The sequence below is a fragment of the Mobula birostris genome, chromosome 1 (genome assembly GCF_030028105.1).
Source record: "Mobula birostris isolate sMobBir1 chromosome 1, sMobBir1.hap1, whole genome shotgun sequence".
In the NCBI taxonomy this organism is placed as follows: Eukaryota; Metazoa; Chordata; class Chondrichthyes; order Myliobatiformes; family Myliobatidae; genus Mobula; species Mobula birostris.
The window spans coordinates 75,310,927-75,329,008 of NC_092370.1; the positions used below are offsets into that span (position 1 = coordinate 75,310,927).

At 42.1% G+C, this 18,082-nt stretch overlaps 2 protein-coding genes across 5 annotated transcripts in view; one reads left to right on the forward strand and one right to left on the reverse strand.

Moving 5' to 3' along the window:
• LOC140197410 (uncharacterized) overlaps positions 1–18,082 on the reverse strand; it is a 305,553-nt gene that overhangs the window by 111,818 nt on the left and 175,653 nt on the right. The gene's annotated exons all lie outside the window — the stretch shown is intronic.
• rmc1 (regulator of MON1-CCZ1) overlaps positions 1–18,082 on the forward strand; it is a 60,103-nt gene that overhangs the window by 31,051 nt on the left and 10,970 nt on the right. For all 4 annotated transcript variants that reach the window (XM_072257350.1, XM_072257344.1, XM_072257337.1 and 1 more), the window contains exons 11-15: positions 7,273–7,317; positions 9,490–9,543; positions 11,496–11,624; positions 12,674–12,780; positions 16,165–16,284. In XM_072257350.1, the coding sequence (XP_072113451.1) occupies positions 7,273–7,317; positions 9,490–9,543; positions 11,496–11,624; positions 12,674–12,780; positions 16,165–16,284 (455 nt within the window). The remainder of the gene's footprint in view (positions 1–7,272; positions 7,318–9,489; positions 9,544–11,495; positions 11,625–12,673; positions 12,781–16,164; positions 16,285–18,082) is intronic.

Sequence of the window (18,082 nt, forward strand, 5' to 3'; positions counted from 1 at the left end):
TTGTAAAAATATATTAATATAGACATATTTAGCATTTTTACATGATAATATAAAAACAAAATAAACATGACTTACCTTAATGAGACTTCTAACAAATATATTTTGTCTTCGTTTGATTTCTTCCTTTTTCTTAATCACATATTCTTTCCGTAACTCAGACCCAAGCACTAGCTTCAGTTTTCTTTCTATTTCAGTCTGAGGTTGTGTTTTATAGTGTCTGTTAAGATCATGTCTTCTATTATGTGAGAAAGTGTTTTCACAAACAATGCACAACGGTTTTCCTGACAGACCCACTATAAATAGTAACTCATTTTCCCACTGTTCATTGAATTCACGCTTACTACCACTTTCTGCTTTTCTTTTGCACTGTGATGGGTAACTGTATGTAAAATCAAGGCATAATTTTCGTAAAAGTACAAAACTGCAAATGTTCATAAATGACGAACAAAGCACAACTCCATAGCGCACGAGTGTCAATTGTAAACTGACTGGCAAAACCCTGTGACGCACGGCTGGTGCAGACGCCTGGCGTCTCAGGATCAAACAAGTATCAAACGTGTGTTGAACAGTTATGGAACGACTGCAGAACAAAAGTCCTTCTTTCCTAGTTTGACTCATTGTACATTTTTTAAAAATTGAAAACAGATTAATGTGAAAGAATATAACATTTGCCAAAAGATGTGCACGAAATAATAAGATCGCTAAAAATAATTGCTAAGTTTTAGATTTATTCTCAGTAAAACCCATTCCTAGCTCTAAGCTACTTGAATTCCTGTTACAGATTTTTTTTTCTACAAATCAGTTTTTGGTTAATACTTTTTGCATGAGTAGGTTTACCTTTTTCTTATTATCACTGGGGTGCAATGCGCCACTTCTCATCATCCAATGCGTCACTTTTGCCAAATGCGCCATAGGTTGGCCATCCCTGGTTTAGAGTAACACTAATAGAGCACCAGCGACCTGGGTTCAATTCTACTGCTGTCTGTAACCTTTCACACCCTGATTTATCAAGAATCTATCAACCCCTGCCTTAAATACACCCAATGTCCTGGACTCCCCGGCAGCCTGTGGCAATGAATTCCACAGATTTACCACCTCTGGCTAAAGCAATTCCTCCTTATCACTGTTTTAAATGGATGCCCCTCTATTCTGAGGCTGCTCCATCTGGTCCTAGACTTCCTTCCTATAGGAAACATCCTCTCCACATCCACTCTATCTAGGCCTTTCAGCATCCGATAAGTTTCAGTAAGATCCCCACCCCCACCTCATTCTTCTAAACTCCAGCGAGCACAGCTCCAGAGTTATCAGATGTTCCTCATACAATAAGCCTTTCATTCTGGGAATAATTTTCTTGAACCTCCTTTGAACCCTGTCCAACATCAGCACATCCTTTCTTAGATAAGAGGCCCAAAACTGCTCACAATACTCTGTGAGGCCTTACCAATGCCTCTTAAAGCCTCAGCATTACATCCTTACTTTTATGTTCTAGTCCTCTCGAAATGAATGCTAACATTGCATTTGCCATCCTCTCCACTGACTCAACTTGCAAGTTAACCTTTAGGAAATCCTATACGATGACTCCTAAGTTCCTTTGCACCTCAGATTTTTGAACTTTTCGCTGTTTAAAAAATAGTCTACGCTTGTATTCCTTCTACCAAAGTGCATGACCATACACTTCCCAACACTGTATTCTATCTGCCACTTCTTGGCCCATTCCCTTAATCCATCTAAGCCCTTCTGCAGCCTTCCTGCTTCCTCAGCAGACCTGCCCTTCCATCTAGCCTCTTATCATCCAGAAACTTTACCACAGAACCATCAATTATGTCATCAAATCATTGATATACAACATAAAATGAAGCCATCTCAACATCAACTGCTGCGCAACACCACAAGTCACTAGCAGCTAATCAGAAAAGGCTCTCTTTATTCCTACTCTTTGCCTTCTGCCAATCAACCAATGCTCTGTCCATCCTAGTATCTTTCTTGAAGTAACATAAGCTCTTATCTTGCTAAGCAGCACCTTGTCAAAGATCCTCTGAAAATTCAAGTACACAGCATTCACACTTTTGTCTATCCTGCTTGTTGTATCCTCAAATAATTCTAACAGATTTGTCAGGCGACATTTTCCCTTAAGGAAGCCATGCTGACTTTGGCTTGTTTTATCATGTGCTTCCAAGTACTACGAAACCTCATCCTTAACGATTGACTCCACCATCTTCCCAGCCACTGAGGTCTGGCTAACTGGCCTATAATTTCCTTTCTTTTGCCTCCCTCCCTTCTTAAAGAGTGGAGTGACATTTGCAATTTTCCAGTTTTTCTGGAACCATTACAGAATCTAGTGATTCTTGAAAAATTATTACTCATGCCTCCATAACCTCTTCAGCTACAGCTACCTCTTTCAGAACCCTGGGGTGTAATCTGTCTGGTCCAGGTGACATCAGTCTTCAGACCTTTCATCTTCCTAAGCACGTTCTCCCAAGTAATAGTAACTCTACTCACTTCTGCCCTGTGACACACTCGTACTTCCAGCATACTACTCGTGTCTTCCACAGTGAAGACTGATGCAAAATACTTATTCAGTTCATCTGCTATTTCCTTGTCCCCCATTACTACTTCTCCAGCGTCATTTTTCAGTGGTCTGATATCTACTCTCACTTCTCTTTTACACTTTATATATCTGAAAAACTTTTGGTTTCCTCTTTGATATTATTAGCTAGCTTACCTTCACATTTCATATTTTCCCTCCTTACGGCTTTTTTAGTTGCCTTCTGTTGGTTTTTAAATGCTTTCTAAACCTCTAATTTCCCTCTAAATTTTGCTGTATTATATGCCCTCTCTCTTGCTTTTATGTTGGCTTTGAAATTCCCTTGTCAGCAACAGTTGTCATCTTGCCTTTGGAATTATTCTTCTTCTTTGGGTGTGTCTATCCTGTGCCTTCTGAATTGCTCCCAAAAACTCCTGCCATTGCTGTTCTACCATTATCCGTGCTGGTGTCCCTTTCCAGTCAACTCTGGCCAGCTCTTCTCTCCTGTCTCTGTAGTTCCCCTTATTCCACTCTAATACTGATTCATTTGACTTTAGCTTGTCCCTCTCAAATTGCAGGCTGAATTCGATCACTGTCTCCTAAGGATTCCTTTACCTTAAGCTGCCTAATCAAATCTGGTTCATTACACAACACCCAATCCAGAATAAGACCATAAGATATAGGAGCAGAATTAGGCCATTTGGCCCATCAAGTCTGGTCTGCCATTCAGTCATGGATGATCCTTTTTTCCCCTCCTCAGCCCCACTCCCTGGCCTTCTCTCTCTAACTTTTGATGCCGTGTCCTATCAAGAACCTATCAAGCTCTGCCTTAAATACTCCCAACGACCTGGTCTCCATAGCTGCCTTTGGTAACAAATTCCAAAAACTCACCACTCCCTGGCTATAGAAATTGCTCCGCATCTCTGTTTTAAATAGACGCCCCTCTATACTGAGTCTTTGCTCTCTTGTCCTAGACTCACCCACCATGAGAAACAGACCCAGAGCCATCAAACATTCTCTATGATAACCCTTTCATTCCTAGAATCATCCTTGTGATCTTCCTCTGAACTCTCTCCAATGCCAGCACATCCTTTCTTACATAAGGAGCCCAAAACTGTTCACAATACTCAAGATGAGGCCTCACCAGTGCCTTATAAAGCCTCAGCATCACATCCCTGCTCTTGTACTCTAGACCTCTTGAAGTGAATGCTAACATTGCATTTGCCTTCCTCACCATTGACTCAACCTGCAAGTTAACCTGCACTAGAACTCCCAAGATCCTTTGCCTCCCAAATTTTTGGATTTTCTCCCTGTTTAGAAAATAGTCTGTACATTTATTTCTACCACCAAGTGTATGACCATGCATTTTCCAACATTGTATTTCATTTGCCACTTTCTCATCCGTTCTCCTAATCTGTCTAAGTCTTTCTGCAGCCTACCTGTTTTCTCAACACTACCTGCCCCTTCACCAGTCTTCATATCGCATGCAGACTTGGCAACAAAACCTTCTATTCCATCATTTAAATCATTGATATATAGCATGAAAAAAGTGGTCCCAACACCAACCCTTGTGGAACCCCAGTTGTCACTGGCAACCAACCTGATTTTCCCAATCTACCTGCATATGGGAATCCCTTTGATTATTGTAAGATTGTAATTTGTAGCCCTCATCCTGACTACTTTTTGGAGGCCTGTATATAATTCCCATCAGAGTCTTTTTATTCTTTTAGTTCCTTAACTCTACCCAGAATGATTCTAAGTTTTCTGATTCTATGTCGCCTCTTTCTAAGAATTTGGTTTCATTTTTTACCAGGAGAACCACACCACCCCTCTGCCTGCTTGCCTGTCCTTTTGATACTTCGTGTATCCTTGGATGTTAAGCTCCCAAGTATAATCTTCATTTAGTCATGACTCAGAGATCCCCACAACATCATACCTGCCAATCCCTTATCTCTGCTACAAGATCATCTACTTTATTTCGTATACTATGTGTTTTGAAATATAACACCTTTAGTCCTGTATTTGTCACCCTTTTCAATTTTGTTCCCGTTTTACACTGCAACTCATCCCACTGACTGCAATGTTTCCCCATCATCCGTTTGTCCTTCCAGACAGTCTCACTACACACTGCTTCTACTTGTATACTAAACTGCCCTATCACTCAGTTTTCCATCTCCCTGCTAAATTAGTTTGACTCCTCTCCAATAGTTGTAGCAAACCTGCCCCCATTGGTCCCCTTGGGTTCAGATGTAACCTGTCCTTTTGTACAGGTCATACCTTCCCCAGAAGTGATCCCAATGATCCAGAAATCTGAAAGCACCAGTTTCTCAGCCACTCCATCTGCCAAATCATCCTTTTCTTACCCTCACTGGTGCATGGCAGTGTAGCGATTACAACCCTGGAGGTCCTGCTTTTCAGCTTTCTACCTAGCAACTTATTCTTTCTTCAGGACCTTCTCCCTTATGTCATTGGTGCCAATATGTACCAGGACTACTGGCTGTTCACCCTCACCTTTTAGAATGTCATGGACTTGATCCCAGACATCCCTGACCCTGGCACCTGGGAGGCAACATGCCATCCAGGTGTCTCTATCACATCCACAGAGTCTTGAGTCTGTGTGTTGCTACGTACCCCGTAACTGGGTTGCCAAACCAGCAGAAATGGACCACTTAGTTGGAGTCTGGTTTAACAGAAGCTAATAAAGTTTTATTAAAGAAATAAGTAACACAGTACTCTAATCGTAAGGATATAAATGCAACAGGTTAGCAATGATAAAACACACATGTACACAGAACTAGGGTAATAGGAATCAACCAAGCTGTATCGCAGTCTAGGGGTAAAATGATCAGTCTCAAGTGACGCAGAGTTCAGTTCAGCTTAGTACAGTTCGCAGTAATCGCTGTTGTGCCATTGGAGAGAGAGATAGAGATATGCAAATCTGATTCAGCAGACCTTTGATGTTCTTCGCAGTTGGCTTTTGGGCGGACCCTTTTTTATGTCTTCTGTGGTCACCGACTGTGACCCCTCCGCTCTGGATACGACCATTCTTCCGCGGTGAACCCGGCACCCAGGCAAGGGCGGACACACACACCAGGTTCCCGCCGATCGTACCCATTCACCCTGTGCATCTATGGTCGGTTCCCGCGACCAGACCTCCAAACTCCCACCGATTTGTGGGGGCACACCGCTCTTCCAGGGTCTCGTTATTTTTGATCTCGTGGTGTGTGTCGTGCCTTAGCGAACCTGTTCTTTTTATCCCCCTGCTGGGGTATCGCCTGTCCATCAAACTTCAAACAGTTCAGGTCCAAAGCAATCGTTCTGTCAATATTCTGAAACGTGTTTCTTTCTCGTTAATCTCTCTCTTCTCTCTTATTAGCATTTTGAATGTTTCTCCATTGTCTCACTTATCTCTCTCATTAGCATCAATCTTCTGATAACTTGGTTTTTTCGTCACAGTGTCTATTCCTCTAACTCCTCTATCACTACTGCAGCTGTTATCTCTACTTGCTCCCCCCCTCCACTTCCCTTTAAGGCATAGCACCAGATTCAGTGCCAGAGACACGGTTGATGCAGCTTTCCCCCTCGTTGGTCCTTTCCCCCCCTCCCCCCCCAACAGTATCCAAAGCAGTATACTTATTATTGAGGGGAACGAATGAAGAAAAAGAAACTTAAACAGATACGTACCTCACCCAAGCCTGATGAGCCAAAGCCTCCTCACTGCAACAATAGCTACTTTGCCTGTCCCTATCTTATTTTTATTTGCCCTTGTTAATGAACCGCTGCTTGATTGCACTGCTGGAAAAATGCCAAAAGCCTGTGAATGCTCCTTTTTAAATTTCACTCACGGACCTGTGGGTTGCTTCCACTCTCATTCCTCATTCGATTGGACACTGGATAAACTCCAAAAGCCGGCAAATGTTCCTTTTTATATCTGAATCACGGACCTGTGAGTTGCCTTCTCACTCACTCCCAATTCAGTTAGGTTGCTGTAAAAACTGCATCAAAGTTTTTATTTCACTTTATCTTTCACAATATCCAAGCTCAGCAGAAGCGTTCCTTTCATTTGGATTTTTGCCCAAGATTTACTCAGCCTTAAAAATTTTGCCAAACACCACGGGAAACATGCCTCAGGCACTTGAAGATCTGTATGTTGGTACATTTCTTACCTGTTTTTTGGCTGGTAGTGTAACCTGTTGGTTGAGAGGATCAGTTTAGCAGGAGTGGTGCTGTCCTGCTGATCTATCCTCAGTAGAAGGTATGTTGGCTTTTGAGAGGTTCATTGATGGCACAGGGAAAGCTGTACATTCCCTCATACCAGTACGAATCTTTAGAGAAAAATCTAATTAGTCCCGATCAGTCTGTCCTATCCCTTTGTGGTTACTAGTTCTCTTTAATACTCACAACTGAGGTCCAAAATTACAATAACTCGCTGCATAAAATTAATTCTCATTTCCATTTTGTCCTGGGATTTCTGCCAGATTTTTTCTGTCTATGTTTATCAGTTCTCAATGTAGAATCCCAGCCGTTCGGCCAACTCGTTCATGCAAACCAAGAGGTTTATCCAGTCTAGGCCCATTTGCCTGTGTTCGGTCCTGTGGCAATAGTTTCTCATATTTGTTCTAAACCTCTTAGGGTGTTATGATCATTTCACCTTTGACATTTTTTTCTGTCAAGCCCTGATATGGCTATGTCTCAAGAGCTTTAATTCCATGTACAGTTCTACTGATGCCTTGAAATCCTTTGTCTAGGTCCGTCTGCTGTGACAACACAAAGTCCTGTCCCGTGTGAACTTTGTATCCTTCACTGTGAATCATCTAGCATTTTACAGCAAATGAAATTTGCTTCTTGAAATTTATAGGAAGAACTAATATTATATTGTAAGCTGTAGATAATTAAAATGCTAAGTTTATTCACCAGGTCAGGTAGCTGGTGTGGTGAAAGAAATGGTTTTCAGTCAGGTCAGGGATGCAGACCTTCAAGGAAGTTGACGGAATTGAGATTTAATAGCTTGGCCAAAGTAATGGAACAAGAGGGAAGATGTGCCTTTATAGGGCATTGGTCATTCTGCATTTAGAGTATTGTGAACTGTTTTGGGCTCTATATATAGGAAAGGATGTGCTGACATTGGAGAGGGTCCAGAGAATGTTCACAAGAATGATCCTGGGAATGAAAAGGTTAATGTACGAAGAACCTTTGATTGCTCTGGGCCTGTACTGACTGGAGTTTAGAAGTCTCGTTGAAACTTATCGAATATTGAAAGGCTGGATAGAGTGGATGTGGAGGCCATGTTTTCAATAGTGGGAGAGTCTAGAACCTGACAGCACAGCCTTAGAATAGAAGGACATCCCTTTAGAATAGAGATGAAGACAAATTTCTTTAGCAAGAGGGTGGTGAATCTGTGGAATTCATTGGCACAGATAGCTGTGGAGGCCAAGTCTTTTGGTATACTTAAGGTGGAGGTTGATAGGTTCTCTTGATTAGTAAGAGCATCAAAAGTGACAGGGAGAATTAATGTTATGGTGAGGTTGTATAAGGCATTGGTGAGGCCGAATCTGGAGTATTGTGTTCAGTTTTGGTCACCAAATTACAGGAAGGATATTAGTAAGGTTGAAAGAGTGCAGAGAAGGTTTACAAGAATGTTGCCGAGACTTGAGAAACTCAGTTACAGAGAAAGGTTGAATAGATTAGGACTTTATTCCCTGGAGTGTAGAAGAATGAGGGGAGATTTGATAGAGGTATATAAAATTATGATGGGTATAGATAGAGTGAATGCAAGCAGGCTTTTTCCACTGAGGCAAGGGGAGTAAAAAACCAGAGGACATGGGTTAAGGGTGAAGGGGGAAAAGTTTAAAGGGAACATTAGGGAGGCTTCTTCACTCAAAGAGTGGTGGGAGTATGGAATGAGCTGCCAGACGAGGTGGTAAATGCGGGTTCTTTTTTAACATTTAAGAATAAATTGGACAGATACATGGATGAGAGGTATATGGAGGGATATGGTCCATGTGCAGGTCAGTGGAACTAGGCAGAAAATGGTTCGGCACAGCCAAGAAGGGCCAAAAGGCCTGTTTCTGTGCTGTAGTTTTTCTATGGTTTCTATGAGAACACAGGATAATAGGGGTTGAGAGGGAAAGCAAAATCATATACGATCGAATGGCAGAGTAGACTTGATGGGTCAAGTGGGATAGTCCTCCTATGTTTTATTGTCTTCTGTATGATGGGGCAGACATGGGGATTGTAATAGGGTGATTGCAATGAGAGATGCAGTCAGCCAGTGCAAGCAAAGAAGGATCTGAGTGATATTCTAGACTGGATGGAACGTGGTCAGAGAGGGAAATATTCTGGAAAAGCACCAAATGAGGAAAGGGATTAAATGGAACTGAGGATTCGCCAGTGGGGGGAGGCTGAGGGGCTGTGTGTTGGTGGGGGAGACAGTGTGGGGTGGGCAGTGAATTGGGGATGGGAGAGGCGATGATGGGGTTTGAGGCTGCAAGGGAGCCTTTTATGTTTCTAAATGCAATGTGAGATAGGGTTGGTGAGTTGGGGGTATCTGAGGTGCTGGACAGTGAGTTGGAGGGAGTGCTGAGTGCGAGGGCAGTGGGGAGGGAGGGTGGTGAGGAGAGTGAATATGATGACGCTGCTGGGTATTGGGAGGGAGGCTGAATGTTATCAGTGAGATAGGGTGAGATGTACAGATCCCTGTTGGGAAAATGGGAGCGGATGAGGAAAGGGTGAGTTGCGAATGTGAGTTTTAGCAGATGCACACACACAAGGGAATCAGCTGTTGGTACAGAGATCAAGAAGCATCCTTTCATATGTGGGAGTGTAAAATAGGGTTAATGTCAGTGGTACTCGATGGTCAGTATGGACTTGTTGGGCTGAAGGTCTGTTTTTTTGCTGTCTCTTTCTAAAGTTCTATGTGGGAGCACTTTCCTCTCGATGGCATCTGTGTTTTCCTTAAATTTTAGATTCTTCTTCCTGGAGTGTGTTTCAGCCTGACATCATCATCAATGCCAGTGAAGGTGAGTGGATCCTTAGATGAATTTATTTTACAATGTTCAGTACATTGCCTGACTGCTCTGTGCATTGGAATCAGAGTTGGGAATGATCTGTGTCATGTCACCCAGTTATTAAAGTGGCAGCTTTAGATGTAAATCCAGAGCACTGGGGCATTGTGGATAAAACGTACATCTCATTCTCGTTTTCTCCTTTTTTATTCATTAACATTTTGGGGGTATACCTTGAGAGGTGTGGGTGAACTGGCTTCGTGAAATGCTGCAGTCTCTCTGGTGAAGGTGCTCCCTCCGTGCTATTGGGAGGGAGTTCCAGTAGCAGTGACGGCAAACAACCATTGCTATTTTCCCCAAATCTGAATGATATGTTACTGAGAGGGGAACCTACAGCTGGTGGTCTACTCACATCTACCACCCTCATCCTCCTTGGTAATTGAGGTGATGGGAAGTCCTGTGGGAGTAGCCTGGTGAAGAACCCTAGTGTATTTTGAAAATGGTGTACTCTGCACTGGTAGTAGAGGACAAGGAAACAATGCTTGTAGCTTTGCTGTGGAGATGATCGCGATTAGTTTTTTTTGTACTGCGAGATTTCACATTACTGACACTTGCCAAGCTGGTCTGTGCAGTGTTTTAGCTCCAAATGATTCTCTGCACGCTGTTCAAAATCTCCCAAGATTAGCATATTCTTTTATTATTTGCTCCCTCTGGTATTTATCTAGTCTGCTCTGAAGTGCAAGGACAAGACCTTTATTTCCCCCAATTTCTGGATAAAGAATTTCATTTTAATCATTGATTAAATCTGTTAGTAACAGACTCTCAGTACAGCCTTTTTAGCTGGAGGTTTCAAATGTAAATTGGTGAACTGGTTTATTATCGTCACACGTACTGAAGGACAGTAGAAAACTTTGCCCTGCATATCATCTATTCAGATCAAATCATTACAACAATGCATCGAGGTAGTACAAGGTAAAACAATAACAATGCAGATTAAAGTGTCACAGATACAGAGAAAGTGGTGTGCTATAAGGCACAAGGCCATGAAGAGGTGTAGATTGTGAGATCAAGAGTCTATCTTTTTGTACTAGGGGATTGGGAAAAAAGGTGAGGAGTCAAGAGTAAGAGTGGGGAGAATGGAGGACGAGCCACAAGGTGATAGGTGAAAGCAGGAAGTAAAGAGCTGGGAAGTTGATTTGTAAAAGAGGTACAGGGCTGGAGAAGTGGGAATCTGATTGAGAGCAGAAGCCCATGGAAGATAGAAAAGGAGGAGGAGCACCAGAGGGAGGTGATAGGCAAGTAGGAGATAAAATGAGAGAGGGAAATGGTGAAGGCAGGGGTTGGGGGAGGTTGGATTTCCAGAAGTTGGAGAAATCGATATTCATGCCATCAGTTTGGAAGCTACACAGACGGAATGTAAGGTGTTACTCCTCCAACCTGAGGGTCGGCTCATCACAACGTTAGAGGAGGCCAGACTGACATATGGGAATGGGAAGTGGAATTAAACTATGTCCCCCCCACTCTCTTACTTTGACTCCTCTTCTTTTTTCCAATCCTGATGAAAGGTGTCAGCCTGAAATGTCAACTGTACTCTTTTCCATAGATGCTGCCTGGCCGGCTGAGTTCCGCCAGCATTTTGTGTGTGTAGCTTGGATTTCCAGCATCTGCAGATTTTCTCTTGTTTGTACTAGAGGATTGTTGAGTAGACGATAACAGTGAGATAGAAGCTGTTCTTGAACCTGGTGGTACGTGCTTTCTGGCTTTTGTATCTTCTGCCAGGTTTGGTCGGGGGTAGGGGGGAGGTTGGGGAAGGTGAAGAGAGAATGTCCAGGATGGGTGGGTTCTTTGAAGCTATACTTTTGGACTTTTCTCTGGCTGCACATAACCAGGAATCATAAACGTTTAGCATCAATTCCTTCCTTTTGCTTCTTTTGGTTTTAATTAATTGGTTTGTGGATTCTTGACAGGTTATTTGTGGTGCCTCCAGATAAAGCTGCAACCTATAGTACACATGCTTCAAGACAGAGGTCGGCTGATGGATTTCCTTCTACAGCGGAAGGACTGTAAAATGGTCATTTTGTCTGTGTGTTCAGAGAGTGAGTAGTGGGCTGCTGGTGAAAGAATTCCTAACTGTTCTTTGGGGCTTTTAATTTCAATTATGTTCAGTTATAGAGGAGAGAGCTGCTCAATTTATTCAGAACCTTTAATACCTTGGATGTTTTATTTCTTTATTGCTCGGGTCTTTCTGTGGGGTTCATACAGGTTCAAAGTGAGAAAAAAAATGTCTGATGAATTGCTACTGTTATTGTTCCAGTGCATTCAGTAAAGTCTTAAATTTTAAGAGGCACATTGAATTGATCTGGTTTGTATTTATTTTTGAGTGTAGAATCTGCGTTGATTGCAGTGGTGGCATCCTCACTCCTGAGTCAAGAGGTTCTCAGCTCCGGACACAGAATGGAGAACTTGAATCTAGCTAGAATCATAGAAGTGTAGAGTACAGCACATGAACAGTCCAACTCATCCATGCCAACCAAGATGCCCATCTAAACTAATCTTATTTGCTTGCCCTTATCCCTCTAAATCTTTCTCATCCATGTACCAGACGAAATATCTTTTAAGTGTTGTTATTGTACCTACTTCTGACAGTGGTTTCCACTAACCCACCACCAACCCACCATACTCTGCATGAAAAAGTTGTCCTTCAGGTCCCTTTTCAATCTTTCCCTTCTCACATTCAACCTATTCTTCTAGTTTTTGATTCCCTTTTCTAAGGAAAAGCACTGTGTGCATTCATCTGATCTATGCTCTCATGATTTTATACATCTCTGTAAGGTCAACCCTCATTAAAACTCCAAAGAATAAAGTCCTGTCCAACATGATAACTCAGGCCTTGAGTGTCATCACTCATCAGTGGCTCTGACTTTCAAATGTCTCCTCTGCTGGGAATATCAACGTCCTCTTTAAACAGGACTACAGATAAATGGTGTTTAAGATTTGACCAGCCATTGCAATGAACTGGTGCAAGTGTTCTCCAAGGGTGACTGTTTACCCTTTATTGCAGGTGTGAGGTTGCACTGGCTGTCACTTAAACATTGTTATCAGCCTACCGTGATTGCAGTATCTCAATTTCATTTTTTAATTGCAGTGCTGACTGTGGAAAAGCGTGGGAGTTTGCCCGTGATTGCCACTGTGTTTGATAAACTCAATCAAGTCTACAAAGAATATCTGGAAGCTGACCAGAACTATACCCTGGTGAGAAATTGTGTCCAAAACACTTCAAGGCAGTTCAGGGGAATTGAGGGTTTTGGGTAAAAGGCAGGTAGGTGGAGATGAGTCCATGGTCAGATCAGCCATGATCTTATTGAAAGGCGAAGCAGGCTTGACGGGCCAGATGGCCTACTCCTGCTCCTATTTCTTATATTCTTATGTTTTGAGGAAGTTTGCTGTTTTGTGTCCTTTTCAGAAAGGAAAAAACATTGCCACTCTGTCAAATTTTTTTGGGAAGGAGGTTAAACTTTCTTTCGAAGATTGTAGATGACATGAAAGTTGGTGGTGTTGTGGATAGTGTGTAAAGTTGCCGCAGGTTACTAGTGAGTCTTACTTCAGTGATTGGTAAGTTGATGGAGAAGATCCTGAGAGGCAGGATTTATGAACATTTGGAAAGGCATAATATGATTTGGAATAGTCAGCATGGCTTTGAGAAAGGCAGGTTGTGCCTTACGAGCCTGATTGAATTTTTTGGGGATGTAACTAAACACATTGATGAAGGTAGAGAAGTAAATGTAGTGTATATGGATTTTAGCAAGGCATTTGACAAGGTACCCATTGGAAGGCTTATTGAGAAAGTAAGGAGGCATGGGATCCAAGGGGACATAGCTTTGTGGATCCAGAACTGGCTTGCCTACAGAAGGCAAAGAGTGGTTGTAGATGGGTCATATTCTGCATGGAGGTCAGTGACCAGTGGTGTGCCTCAGGGATCTGTTCTGGGATCCATACTCCTCATGATTTTTATAAATGACCTGGATGGGGAAGTGGAGGGATGGGTTAGTAAATTTGCTGTTGACACAAAGGTTGGAGGTGTTGGACTAGTGTGGAGGGCTGTCAGAGGTTACAGCGGGACATTGATAGGATGCAAAACTGGGCTGAGAAGTGGCAGATGGAGTTCAATCCAAATAAGTGTGAGGTGGTTCATTTTGGTAGGTCAAGTATGATGACAGAATATAGTATTAATGGCAAGACTCTTGGCAGTGTGGAGGATCAGAGGGATCTTGGGGTCTGAGCCTATAGGACACTCAAAGCTGCTACGCAGTTTGACACTGTGGTTAAGAAAGCATACGGTGCATTGGCCTTCAGCAGTCGGGGGATTGAGTTTAGGAACTGAGAGGTAATGTTGCAGCTATATAAGACCCTGGTCAGACCCCACTTGGAGTACTGTGCTCAGTTCTGGTCACCTCGCTATAGGAAGGATGTGGAAACCATAGAAAGCGTGCAAAGGAGATTTACAAGGATGTTGCCTAATGAGAATAGGTTGAGTGAACTTGGCCTTTTTTCCTTGGAGTGACGGAGGATAAGAGGTGACCTGATAGAAGTGTATAAGATGATGCCTCTACTCTGCCTATTGTCTTGTTTATTATTTATTTATTAATTTATTAATTATTGTACTGCCCTGCACTGTTTTGTGCACTTCATGTAGTCCTGTGTAGGTCTGTAGTCTAGTGTAGTTTTTGTGTTGTTTTAAGTAGTCTAGTGTAGCCTTGTGTTGTCTCACATAGTCTAGTGTAGTTTTGTGTTGTTTCATGTAGCACCATGGTCTTGGAGGAATGTTGTTTTGTTTTTACTGTGTACCAGCAGTTTATGGTCAAAATGACAGTAAAAAGCGACTTGACTTGACTTGACTTGACTTGGAGTATTGACTTGGAGTTTTAGAGAGGGTGTAGAGGAGTTTTACCAGGATACTGTCTGGATTAGAGAGCATGTCTTTTGACGAAAGGTTGAGTGAGCTAGGGTTTTTCTGTTTGCAGTAAAAGAGTGTGAGAGGTGACTTGACAGATGTATACAATGATAAGAAGTATTAGTAGAATAGACAGCCAGCATCTTTATCCCAGGGTGGAAATGGTGAATACAAGAGGGCATAATTTTAAGGTAAAATTGGTGGATAGTATAAGGGGGATGTCAGTGGTAGTTTTTACACAGTAGGAGGTGTGTGGAAAAGTTGGTGTAAAGGTAATGTGCAAGGGTTGGTGACAGCGACAGATACATCAGGAATTTTTAAGAGACTCTTAGATGAGCACATGGATAAAAGAAAAATGAAGGGCTATGTAGGAAGGAAGTACAGTATTAGAATGATCTTGGAGTATGTTAAAATGTCAGCATAACATTGTGGCTGAACAACTGGTACTATCTGTACTATTGTTAATTCTTAACTTAGCACAGGACAAGTCTGTGGATTTACACCATCTATACACCATGATACCAAATTAAAACTATTCTGCCTGCATATGATCCAGGTACCTCCCATCTCTGCATATGCATATGTCTAACAGCTTCTGAAATGCCTCTGTTTGCTTCCTGCACCACCAATACCTCTGGAAGCCCATTCTAGGCAACTACCACTCTGTGTAATAAAAACTTGCCCTGCACATACGCAAATGTTCCTTACTCCTTAAAAGTCTTTACTCTGGTATTTGATATTTCTACCCTGGAGAAAAGATTCAAACTGTCCACCCTATCTATGTCTGTCATGAGTTTATAAACTTGTAGTACACCTGCCATCATCCATTGCTGCTCTGGAGAGAACCTCACTCGTTTGTCCAACTTCTCCTTGTAGCACATGCCCTCTAATCCAGCAGTATCCTGGAGAACCTCTCCAAAGACTCCATACATTTCCTATTATGGGGTGACCCTAGAAGTGAAACACAATACTCCAAATGCAGCCTGATCAAAGTTTTATACAGCTGCAACATGACTTGCTGACTTTTGCACTCAATGTTCTGACCAATGCAGGAAAGCATGTAGTATGCCTCTATCTATCATCCTGTCGACCTGAACGGCCGCTTTCAGGGAGCTGTGACCTTGCATCCCAGGATCCCTCTGTATCATCATTCAGATCAGTTATATTTACATTGTTTGTCTCAGAACACAGGGACAAACCCCCTCCCCTTCAGTTTAGATTCATGACCCAATGCCTTTGAAAAGGCCCCATGTCTGTCCTGTGTGTACTCTCATAGAGCAATACACCATGGATACAGGTCCTTCAGTTCAACCAGTCCACAGTAACCACGGTGCTCACCCAGTTAGTCTCATACTCAGCCCCTCCATGTGCTTCTTAAATGTTACTATTGTATGTGCCTCAATAATTAGAGCTGAAATGGAAGGATTTAAATCATAGGTGATAAACAGAATCCCTTTCCTTATTATTCATCAACAGCTTTCAAAGTTGCTTTATAATACATTCTGTATCTTTCAGGATTTTGAAGTCAGCATGGCAGAGATATTTTAAAACGGGCTTAATGAATTAAAGACAGACTAAAAGCCCTGGAATACAAATGTTCATTCCCACACTAAGCCAAGCTGGAGGGAGTGAGTGTGAATTTTACCAGCTCCATGGCAGTAACTGGCTGTTCTTCTTCTGTGTAGACCATGGAGTCGGGAGCTGGCCGCAGCAGTTCTGCCCAGAAGAGGCCAGTGCGAACGCAAGCTGTTATTGACCAGTCAGACATGTACACCCACGTCCTATCTGTGTTCACTGAGAAAAAGGTAAGCAGGACTGGTTGGCCAACTTGGTCAGCATGGATGAGTTGGGCCAAAGAGCCTGTTCCTGTGCTGTGTAGCTCGTTGACTCAATGGGAACCACTGGATTCTGGAAAAAGGATCAACTGGTAAAATCGAAGGAAGCAGAGGCCACGTGGAAGTATGTCATTAAACTGGTGAGGGTGCAGCAAAGATTCATGAGGATGTTACCAGGATGGAGGGTTGGAGTTATAAGTAGAGACTGACTGAATAGTGCTTTTCTCTTGAAGTGTAGTAGGCTGATAGGTGATGTTACAGAGGTTTAAAGACACATGACGGATAAAGTGGAAGGTCATGGTCCTTTTCCCCCAGGGTAGGGAAGCCTGAAACTAGAAGGCAGAAATTTAAGATGAAGGGTGAGATTTAAAGGGGAGCTGAAAGACAATTTTCTGACAGTGTGATGGATATGTGGAAAGAGCTACAAGAAGATGTGAATTAGATTTAATATCACTGGCATACGTTATGAAATTTGTTTTGTGGCAGCAGTACATTGCAATACATGATAACAAAGAAGAACTATAAATTTTAATAAGAAATATACATTGGATTCTGGTTAATTGGACTATTGGATAATCGGGACAGCCACTTATTTGGGCAAAAACTAATTATGAAAATAGCTAGGATTCCCTTCATTTATTTGGAACATTATTCTGCTTAATTGGGACAGGAGGCTATTGCTGAACAATTTCTACTTGGTGTCAGTCACGTGTCCTTGTGTGGTGTCTGCTACACAGTGCTTAGAGCCAACAATTTTTAAATAGTGTCAGTTATATCTGTGTTCAAAAAGCATTGTTCTTTGTGTTAGATAATTGGTGAGAAATAAGCAGGAAGAAAATTCAGAACTGTTTTGCTTACTACATCTTCAAGCATTCAGACTTGATGCCAGAAACGGCCAGGAGGGAAAATGAAACAATTTCACTATTCAACAAGTTAGGAACCTCGAAGTATTAAAAGATTATCAACAATCATCTTGAATGTTACAATGATGATAAGGATTTGGAAGGTGCAATCGTCAAAAGGAATCTATGAAGGCAGTCCATTATTTACACTAGGTGTCTGCACTGATTTTGTTTATCTACAGTCAATCAAAAGAAAATGGCAGCATACTCTGGATTAATTCCTCTGTCGATGACTATTAGGAATGAATACACAGTTCTGTAGTGCTGTATAGTATTGATAGTGTTCTACTTTGTTTGGCTTTCATTTAAATACATAATTAAATGTATTTAAATGGTAGTTTGTCTTTTTATAATGCTTTTTAACAATTTCCATGAAACTTCAGCTAATTAGGGCAGACACTTAATTGGGCCAAAATGTACTGGTCCCAATGTCTCCACATTAATCGGAATCCACTGTATTAAAAAAATTAAATTGAATAAGTAGTGCAAAAAGAGGGCAAAAAAAGGATTGAGGTAGTGTTCATGGGTTCATTGTCGATTCGGAAATCTAATAGTAGAAGGGAAGAAGCTGCTCCTAAAGCGTTGAGTATGTGTCTTCGAGCTTCTGTACCACCTCCTTGATAGTAGCAATGAGAAAAGGGCACGTCCTGGGTGATGGAGTCCTTAATGACAATGCTGCCTTTTTAAGGCATCCTCTATTGAAAATGTCCCCAGCGCTGGGAAGACTAATGCCCATTATGGAGTTGGCTGAGTTTACAAATTTCTGCAGCTTTTTCTTGATCCTGTGCCGTGGCGCCTCCATATCAGATGGTGATACAGCCAGTTAAAATGCTCTCCATGGTATATCTGTGGAAATTTGCAAGAGT